This window comes from Furipterus horrens, unplaced genomic scaffold (genome assembly GCF_987537825.1).
Source record: "Furipterus horrens unplaced genomic scaffold, mFurHor1.1.pri manual_scaffold_7, whole genome shotgun sequence".
Lineage (NCBI taxonomy): Eukaryota > Metazoa > Chordata > Mammalia > Chiroptera > Furipteridae > Furipterus > Furipterus horrens.
In genome coordinates this window covers 13,309,428-13,319,912 of record NW_028327177.1, presented here as the reverse complement: position 1 = coordinate 13,319,912, position 10,485 = coordinate 13,309,428, and the positions used below count along the sequence as shown (strand labels likewise).

At 42.5% G+C, this 10,485-nt stretch overlaps 1 protein-coding gene across 1 annotated transcript; it reads left to right on the top strand.

Moving 5' to 3' along the window:
* The first annotated feature begins 59 nt into the window (after positions 1-59).
* CCN3 (cellular communication network factor 3) lies at positions 60-7,566 on the top strand. Its single transcript, XM_090282742.1, has 5 exons — positions 60-294; positions 426-651; positions 1,729-1,983; positions 3,157-3,371; positions 6,342-7,566. The coding sequence occupies exons 1-5, from the start codon at positions 211-213 to the stop codon at positions 6,636-6,638; spliced, it is 1,077 nt and encodes a 358-aa protein (XP_090138868.1). The 5' UTR covers positions 60-210; the 3' UTR covers positions 6,639-7,566.
* The last annotated feature ends 2,919 nt before the right edge of the window (positions 7,567-10,485 follow it).

Sequence of the window (10,485 nt, the reverse complement as noted above, 5' to 3'; positions counted from 1 at the left end):
CGGGGTTCATTCCATTCCCCACCCAGCCGACCCCCCCTCCTCCCAGCGCTGCAGCCAACCGGCTTGTGCGCGACCCTGGAGCGCACTATAAAACCTGCGCCGGTGGCGCCGGGTAAGGGAGGCGATCTCCGGGGCTGGAAGGAGGCGAGCTGAGCCAATCCACAGCGTAGAAAGTCGCGCTTTGTAGAAGCGGGAGGAAAAAGCCTGAACATGCAGAGTGGACTAAGCATGAGTCTACATCTGCCCAAGCAGTGCCTTCGCCTGGCTTTCCTGCTCCTCCACCTCCTGGGACAGGTAAGTGGTGCACCTCTTAGGTGCCCCTGGTTACTTTGCCTTCGCTGGCGGCCCCTGCTGGGACCCCGGGTTACTCAGCCTTCGACTGATCCTGCTGAAAGGTTTCCCCTGCCTGTCTCTCCCGCCCCTAGGTCGCTGCGACTCAACGCTGCCCCAACCCATGCCCAGCCCGGTGCCCCACGCCGCCGCCGACCTGCGCCCCCGGGGTGAGAGCGGTGCTGGACGACTGCTCGTGCTGTCTGGTGTGTGCCCGCCAGCGCGGCGACAGCTGCTCAGAGATGGAGCCTTGCGAGGAGAGCCGCGGTCTCTTCTGCGACCGCAGAGCGGACCCCAGCGCCCGGACTGGAATCTGCATGGGTAATCCTGTGCCCTCCCGCCACTAGACCTCTTTCCCGCTGCTGGCTGGAGCGGTCCCCTTTCCTCTCCTCTCCCACCCCCTTCCCAGAGAGTGATGCTCAAGTAATAACAATAATGAGGCTGCCGCAGGTGATGGTTAGGGGGCACTCAACTGTATGCCAGACATGGTGTGGGGGGAGCTTGGGGTTTGGGGGAGCGCCCCAAAACCAGAGGTGAGAAGCATTCAATCACTGGCCTCCCTAGAGAAGACTCAAGATGGGGAGCAGAGCAGAGTTCAGGGCCAGGGAAGTCATTTCCTTCAGACATTTCCAGGGGGGCGCTTGGGGTGATGGAAGCTTGGGCTTGCTCATGGGCTCACGCCTCACCGGACTGCAGCCCAACAGGTGTATTTTCACACTTCTAATTGTCCTGTTTGAGCCACAGGCTCCCGTAGTCTCCTGAGATGACTATGTAACCCGTCTAGGCTGTGAATAAAATAAAGTGCAGGCAACCAGCCAGTGCAGGCTGGTGAAACTTAACTAATTGGGCATCAGTTTTCCACATGGCGCACCATTCAGTTGGAGGCTGGCCCTGCCTCCCTGGATGAGAGGCTTGGAATAGCCTTTTACTTTCTTCTCTGAGCTAGCAATGATTTTTTTGTGTGCTAGAATGCCAAGAACTTCTAACTCTCTGCCCAATTTGACCAGTTAACCTATTTGGAGACTATGTTTGTTTGTTTTCTTTTTAATTCTAAGCCTCTGGATTAGGAGAATCTTAGGAGTTTCTTGCAAAATAACTTTATCATAGAGAACGTAGCTATGGGACCTTAGGAAGGTCATTTCTCAGTTGTACACCTCTTTTCTCATTCATAAAATGAGTGGCAGGACTGGATGGTCTCGTATGTTCCTTCTTGCTCTGGGAGGCCTCCATGAGGATATCTCTCTACGGGAGATAGATAAGAAACCAGACTCTCTCACCAGAAAAAGAATAACTTGGGCCTTGGAACAGGTGCTGCCAATCTTAAGTAGCTTCCTGAAGGCATTATGTTTCTGTTTTTGTCTCCCCTCCCCTCTCTGCCCTGCTTCCCCCATATTCTAGCGATAGAGGGAGATAACTGTGTGTTTGATGGGGTCATTTACCAAAGTGGAGAGACCTTTCAGCCCAGTTGCAAGTACCAGTGCACCTGTCAAGACGGACAGATTGGCTGTGTGCCTCGCTGTGACGAGGACCTGCTACTACCCCAACCTGACTGCCCGGTTCCAAGAAAAGTTGAAGTGCCCGGGGAGTGCTGTGAAAAGTGGATCTGTGACGCAAATGACACAGAGGCATTAGGGGACCTGCATGCCCTTCCAGGTGAGAAACAGCGCAGCCGCAGGTGATCACAGCGCAGGGTAAATGTGGGCAGGAAGCACACGAGTGCTCTTGTGGATTTGCAGTGAGAAACTGGCCTCCATTTCTGGCCATTCAGCTGTGGATTCCAGAGACCAACTCATCATGGGTTTGAATCCTAGCCAAGCGACACAAGTACACACAATCTATCCTAAAGAGAACCTGCCGAATTCAGTGATTCTTTTCAGCAATGGGACTAATTTTGTCTTATTGCATGACCATTATTTATATTTTCATCCATTCCACTTCACCTTTACTCACATTAGAAAGATAAAAGTAAAAAGAAAATCACTCTTTCTTTTGTGGATTCTGTACCTGTGCACTCTCAAGGCCAGCCCCCCTAACGAATGCTACTCATTGTTGGACAGGTGTCACAGAGCAATGTCACTTTTCCAGATGCTGTAGGAAAGGTCAAGTGACACTTCAGGATCTTTGTTTTGCTTTTTTGCTTTTTTGTTTGTTTCACCTTATAAAAGAAATATTTTGGGGGGCAGGGGTACTCAAGAGTCAGTTTAGAATACTTTAGAAGCCAATAATAAGCCAGATTATATACACTGGTGGTATGCAGAGCTCTACCTATTTCTTATTAGCCGTGGAAAACTGCCTGTAGGGGAGATGTGCCCCAAGTCATGATACTAAGTGTTGAGACAGAACTTTTTGTGATCAAAGTTCAAGTGTCTGTATCCCATAACCAGCAGTTCCAGCTCTCTGAGGCAAAGTATTGCTTTCATCACTATTTTGAGTTGGTTGGTTCTATTTATGCATTCAATTAAAACGTTATCATGATTCTTTTTCTGTACAAAACCACCTATTGAAAACACTATAGTTTATGGAATGGTTGTTGGTGCTAAACTAGTCTATATTCTTAAAAATTTCTAAGCTTCTTAAAGACAGGTTATCCTAAGCTCCTAAGGACAAGTTAAACAGTCATTCCACAAAATTTCCCTGAAGGCCTACAATGCGCCAAGCACTGTGCAACCTGTTAGGGGTTTACAAACACAGAGATCCCTTCTGTCCCTGAGAACACCTGAGTTTTAGGAGGTACAGAATTGGCTGGGGACTTCTTTCTAGTGATGATGGACCCCTTCCTTTGTGATCCCCACATTTCACTCCACCTAGTTGTCTTTCTTACCATAGCCTACAGGACAGAAACCACGCTAGGAGTCGCAGTCTCTGACTCAGGTACCAACTGCATTGAACAGACCACAGAGTGGAGTGCTTGTTCCAAGAGCTGTGGCATGGGCTTCTCCACCCAGGTCACCAACAGGAATCCACAGTGTGAGATGGTGAAGCGGACCCGGCTCTGTATGGTGCGGCCCTGTGACCAAGAGCACAGGCAACCGGCAGATAAGGTAGGAGCCTGGGGGAAGCCTCCCATTACAGAGGAGGCGGCTTGGCCTCGCTGGGGGCCCAGGCTTTGGAAAATCCCTGCGATACTAGTTGAATAGTAACTCCCAGCTGGGGGTTAACCTCAGAGAAAAGGCAGAGAAGTTCTTGAAGGGAGTAAGTTTACCTTCTTTTTTTCTTCTTCCCCTCTTTAATGTATTGAAATATCCCAAGCAACTCATAGAGGCTCACCGGTAAAGAGGGAGAGGCCGACCTATTATCTGCATGTCCCCAGTTGAGAAGAGTATGGCAAATCTCACTCCATTTCTGGAAGAAACTGGCTATTCAGTTGCCAAGTGTAGTTGATTTTAGAGAGGTCATTTCTTTTTTTCTTCTTTTTAATTAAATTTTATTGGAGTGGCATTGGTTAGTAAAATTATATAGGTTTCAGGTGTACAATTTTATAATATATCATCTGTATATTATATTATGTGTTCACCACCCGAAGTTAAGTGTCTAGAGAGGTCATTTCTGACCTCAGTCTCCTTCACCCTTAGGTTCAATCTGTAGCGAGCAACAGAGTAGGAATTATATCTGCCTTACTCAGCCCTCAGTCCCCAACATCCTACCTTATCCGTAGGGTGGACTTGATAAAACGTTGTTGATGAACAAATGAATGGCTGTCTGGGAATTATTTTCAATGTTTTAAAAGCTTAGTGGGACTAGTATACTTGCCAGCATAAGGCTATATTTGCCAAATAAAATAACACATTTCTTTCCAGTGTGTTAACGCTGAGTAGAAGGCATGCAGATCAGAAGCTTGGACTGGTTCCTGATGACATCACAGGCCTTGTTACTAGAACCCTAGATAAAGGCAATGCCCCCAAATTAAACTACTATATGAACCCTTGTACAAACTTAAGGCCAAAATAAAACGGTCCCTACCAATGAAAGATTTACACATTTCTGCCCTGAGGCAATGTGTCATCTGATGCTGAAGGGTGCGACTCTGGCTTTAAATCCCAGCTTCCCACACGAACCAGCCGTAGGGTCTTCGGCAGTTTCCTTGACTTCCAAGCCTCAATTCTGTTCCACGCATAATGGGGTCATTGAGAGTACCTACCTCAAAGGTCTTATGAGGATGAAAGAGAATGAACTGGCAAAGTGGTAGACACAGATTGTTCTGTTAATATTTGGCATCATTACTTAAAATTTCTATTTATTGCTAAAATAAGAGTCTCTAGTAATTGCATTCATTATGTGGCTGCTGAGCTATATGACTTTTTGAGGTCCATCCTAACTTTGTTTCTTTCACCAATTTAGAAAGAACACCTAGAAATACCTTGTCCCTAATATTATACACTTAAGGGAATTCTAACATACCTGTAACATGGTCATGCAGGTTCACAAAGCAGTCTCTCTCCTTCTGTCTCTCTCTCTCACACATGCCTACATATATATATACATACATGTATACACACACAGAAAGGGATGTTCCTGGCCTTGTACTTTTTTGTGGGTGTTGGCAAGAATATACACTAAATATTAAATATGAAAAGGGAAGAAACAAGAAGTCCTTAAATATTATCAAGGACACAGTAACTTCTTACTTAAATCAGGTTTTCCTTGTCATGCCTCTAAAATATTGCTTATTATTGTTTCTTTACCAAAAATTTTTTTTTTCTTGCACCTAGTTTAACACTGAAAGATATTGTATTTAAAATATTTATTTATGGTATGCACCATCCTTCATAAATATTCTAGAAATTTAATTGGCATCTAGGAAAATCATAGCATAATCATCATTACTTCCTTAACAAGCGATTCTCCCCTGGGAGATAGCGCTTCTCCAAGTGTGGTCCCCAAGCCTGCAGCAGCATCTAAGAACCTGTTAGAATGTAAATTATTGGGGCCTACATCAGACCTACTGAATCAGAAACTCTGGGAGCAAGGCCCAACAATTTGGGTTTTAGCAACACCTCCAGATGACTTCGATGCACAATAAAGTTTGAGAGCCACTCATTTCAGAGAACTCTGAGTCTCCTCGCCCCACAGGCTGTGGGCTGTGCCTAGGAAGTTCAAGAGCAGCGGAGAATTGTGGCACATTGACAGGTAAAGAAATCTAAGTGGGAAATAACCCTATCATCAATTCCTTGCTGAATTATCAATATTGGGGTTTCTCCTAAACCATTACTAATGGAATAGTCAACAAATTCTTCACTTACTTTGCCTTCATGAAAAATAACTTTAAATCTCATTGTTTTGGACTTTCATAAGGTTACATAATACAGTAGGAGAAATGGACATTGCGTCAGGCAACTTCAATTACTAGATGTTTTCTGATCACTTTAGCCCATGAGATTTCATTTGTTTATCTATAAAACTTGGGCAATTGTTTTCTACATTAACAACTGTTCCTTGTATGAGTGAATGTTGTTGATAAGCTTACATAAGTTAATAATTAAAAAATATTTGAACATTAGTAGGCTTGCGATGATGCCAGACTTCTTCTCTTTCTCTTTATCACACCTAAAGAATGTATTTGGTTAAAAACAACACCAAACCCTATTACAGTGGCTTGAAAACATAGGTTTCTTTATCACACATATGCTTTCACCCTCACGTTCACCATCAAGATCAAAAGATGGCTCTGCGTGATTAAGCGTGGTTTCCACTTTCTAGGCAAAAAGGGAAATGAACGCAGGAAGTGATACAGAACTGTACCTGTCTAAAGAGCAAAGGACTTCCCAGAATTAATTGGCTTATGTATCATTGGCCAGAACTTTGTCACAAGGCCGCCCCAAGCTCCCAGATATTCTGGGGTTAGCAAATCCTTTTAGCTGATCACATTACTAAAAAAAAATTAATGTTCTGTTAGCAAAGAAGAAAGAACAATGGCTACTGGGCAGGCCACTAGCAAGTTATTCCACACCCCTGAAATGGTCCCTGGGAAGAACAGTGGCCATCCATGCATCACGCCCTTTCTTCTTTCTTAGAAGGGAAAAAAGTGTCTCCGTACCACAAAGTCCCTCGAAGCCATCCACCTGCAGTTCAAGAACTGCACGAGCCTGCACACCTACAAGCCCAGGTACTGTGGTGTCTGCAGTGACGGCCGCTGCTGCACCCCCCACAACACCAAGACCATCCAGGTGGAGTTCCGGTGCGCCCCAGGGCAGATCATCAAGAAACCAGTGATGGTCATCGGGACCTGCACCTGTCACAACAACTGTCCCCACAACAATGAGGCTTTCCTCCAAGAACTACAGCCTGACACCAGCAGAGGGAAAATGTAACCTGGGTCCTTGGAGGAAGAAGCACACCTTCAGAGGCTACTGGGTAACCCGTCATCCGAAGTAGATGAAAAAAATCATGAGAATTGTGATTTCACCTCTGAGTCTAATGTATTTTCTGTGGTCAGAACAGGTCAATTATAGCTGTTTTTTTTTAATGAAAGATATGATTAACTATAAACTTGGAATCGAGGTAAGCTCAGGATAGTGCTTAGGAATGACTTACTATTCTATAGTGTTTACTGCACATGAAAATTTCTATAAATTTAAGAAATCAGATATAGGTTTTACTCTATAGACTGTATCACATTACACTTATCTTATTTTGTTATATATTAGTGCAATTTCAAGAAAATGCCACTGTAATGAAGGACACAATGAAGTCCAGGATCATAGCGATCATGTCATCATACAAATATTTCACCATATATTGAGGTTTGACTTGAGGGAACTCTAGAGCTCTTTTGGAGGAGCTCAGCTCTGAACTTCTAAGTCCAAGGTCCAAGGAAACACAAAGGTCTTCAAGTTGAAATCCAGAGTCTATTAGTTTTCTTGTTAGTTGTATACTAGGAAAAAGAACTGTATCTACAGTAGCACAATGTCACAATAAATAGAACGGACTAGTGTCATAAACTTACTTCCCTTCAGGCAAATTGACTCCTTTCCAATAGAAAGATGCTGCACAGAAAACTCCCCATCATACAGAGATGACAATGACCAGACACTGCCAGCCCCCATACGCCTGCAGATTGCTGGGCTCACTAGTGTTTTAATTCAGAAGAAGCAGAGCATGTCAGCAGAGATCCTCTCATCTCCCTGATGAGTAAACCGAGGCCCAAAGCCCCTGATTACAACCATATACGACTTTCAAATGAGGTCAGTGATAGCTGTCTTTTTTGATGACTTTAAGATAGAGTAACATTTTTCAAAAGAACAAAACCGACATGAGTGGGAGGACATAATCACACAAGTTTTATGGGAGCTTAGAATTTATTATAGACCTGCCCATAACTTATCCTTGGGCACTAGTCTTGCAAACTCACAAACAAGATATGTGTGTATGTACACATGTGTATCTAATTTGTCAAACTATAAGATGGGCTGCAAATTTCAATGTATACATTCTCCTAATGTCATTGTATGTGTTCAACTTTTCTCCTTTAAAGTATTTATAGAAATATAAATTATACATTTTTAAATATTCTTTTTACTTTCTCTACTTGTCAGACAACACTAAATAAACATGATTTTATCAATGTGTGACTACGCTTTGTGCTTGTAAGTTGTTTATTGAAAATACAAACATAAATGAAATTAAAATTTGCAAATTAAATTAGACACCAAGCACAGTGTATATATTTAGATGAACTTATAACTTCTTATCCCAAGGGAAACAAAAGACAATTCTTCCCAAGTTAGGTGATCTCTACTGCCAACGTCTTAAATATTCCCCACAGTGTTTACTCAAACCAACAACTCAAGCCCTGTTTTTTTGTTTTTTTGTTTTTTTCCTGGACATTCTGCTATACACTTCTATATATTAAAAATCGAATTTCTTGTTGGACCAATCCAAACTCACCTCTCTGGCTCCTGTATTCAGCTAAAGGGCTCTCCATTCTGCCAATTACCCAGCCTAAGACACCAGCATTATTTTGTTCCACCTGCCCTTGCTCTGTGCCCCAACAAATCACATTTCTGGTGGCAATGTGAGCAGGGCTGCCATCGGAGTCAGAGTTAACATAAGCTATATGCTTTTTAGCTTCTGGCTGATGCTGAGGGTCTACACTTATCCTTTCATCATTTTTAAAAACTTTCCCTCTTCCTGACTTCACTTCCTCTGTCTCAGCTTCCTTCCCAGCTATCTCTTCAGCTAGTTTCTATTTGCCCTTTAAGATAGATTGGAAAGCCAATTGGACATCAAAGGAAGTTACCAAGGGCGCTAACACGTATCACATACTTTGTGCTGAGAACTTGAACTTCATTATATTATTTATTTTGTACTATAGCCTCACAAAGTAATCTCTCCTCCCCATAATACAGTTGAGAAAATATTTAAAATTTTAAAAATAAGTGGTTAGCAGGGAAGGGAGTATAAGGGAACTAAATGGCAATGGAAATAATACAATAAATAATTTTAATAAAATGAAAATAAAAATAAATGGTTAAAAGAAACTGGTGGATCTAGAGCTCAGATCAAAGTACTTGGATTCTACATTCAGCTACCACATGGGTCCATACATGCTAGATTATCTGCAAGGTTGCCCCATATTTTCAGTAATGACCAGATGGGAACATTCAAAGATCCAGCAATATAGATTGATTACATAAACCTTAGAATATCCATTATTATAAAGAACAAAGCAAGCTTTAAAATGAAAATATCAGAACCTATGTACCCCCCCAAAAGGTAAGAACCAAGAAAAGTGTGATTTGGTTTTTTTTAAAAGTATCTTATGAACATGAATGAAAAGAGAACTGCAACAAACTATTATTTGTAATTGTTTGTGATTATGTCTTATTTTTTCCCCTTTTTTGTGATTTCTTGCAAATTTTATAACTGAGAATAATACTACCTTTATAGCCAGGGGAAAAAAGTAAGGCTGAATTCACAAATGCCTTCGAGCACAGTTCCCCTCACACCTGTGTTCACTCATGCTGAATCGGCTGCTCCTTCCAGCATCCAACACATTTATTAATTCAGTCATCATTGTGTTCATTCAAAAAACGTTTACTGACAGCTCCTGCGAGTCTAGCATTGTTTTAGGTCCTGGGAATACAGCCATGAAGAAAATAACACACACAATAAAATAAATAAGTTACCTCTTCTCCCTGGAATCTACACTCTGTTGGCCAAGGAAAGCAAGAAGCTATAAACAAAAAACAAAAAAAAAAGAAAAAAAAAAATCAAACAAGAGAAATATCAAATAGTGATAAATAAACTCTAGGAAGATCATTAAAATGGGGCAATCTCACAGAGAATTTCTAGGTAACTAATTTAACTCAAGGTGGTCAAAAAGGTTCTTTCTAAAGAAGTAATATTTCATCTTGGATCTGAAGGATTAATATTAAGAATTTCCAGGCAGAGGTTAACAGCAAAAAAAACAGTGTCAGGAACAAGCCTGGAGCTTCCTTAAAGAATCTGTGTGCTGGGTCCGTAGGTGAGGGGAGGTGGGAGAGGGCTCAAACATGCAGGGCTGGCTTCTATATTATACTTCTCACACTAAGTTAGAATCGCTCCTTTCAACCCCAATACACTAAGCATCTTGAGAGCAGCATTTTGGCCTTCATTGTATCTGTCCCAGTACCTGGCACACAGTAGGATTTCACTATATACCTGTTGAATGAATGAACAGATGACTACGGGGAAGGATAAAGGGACTGTGCCTTGACAAAAGATAGGACGTTCTGTGAAATGAATGTTAGGCTTTTAAACTATCATTTCGTCAACATCATCACTATGATTTCCATTATAACTATCACTTGGAGAACAATCTCACTCTTTAACATACATACAAATGTGTACACGCGCATTCCTGAAATTACAGTTAAAGTCGGTTGAAAAAATCTGATCTACAAACATTTGCTAAGATCAGAACGTCCCAGTAAGAGCGAGGAGAGCAGTGTTTGCTGAGCAGAACTGAGGCTGCGTAAATAGTATAGGCTTGGGAGCTTTTCAAGCCTGGATCTGAATCCCGGGCCTATTCTTCCCCAGCTGTGAGATACTAGGCATTTTGCACATAGCCTCTGAGCCTCAGTTTGCATGTGTGTAAGATGAGACTGTAATATTCATAGAGTGACCAACTGCCTTAGTTTGTCCTGGGCTGAGAGGGTCCATGGGACTCAAGAATTT

Bases quoted from the DNA above. Each gene is read 5' to 3' on its own strand.
- CCN3 (XM_090282742.1), top strand. From the start codon at position 211: ATGCAGAGTGGACTAAGCATGAGTCTACATCTGCCCAAGCAGTGCCTT. The intron at 652-1,728 runs GTAATCCTGTGC...CCCATATTCTAG, and splicing joins CCGGACTGGAATCTGCATGG to CGATAGAGGGAGATAACTGT. The intron at 1,984-3,156 runs GTGAGAAACAGC...TTCTTACCATAG, and splicing joins GGACCTGCATGCCCTTCCAG to CCTACAGGACAGAAACCACG.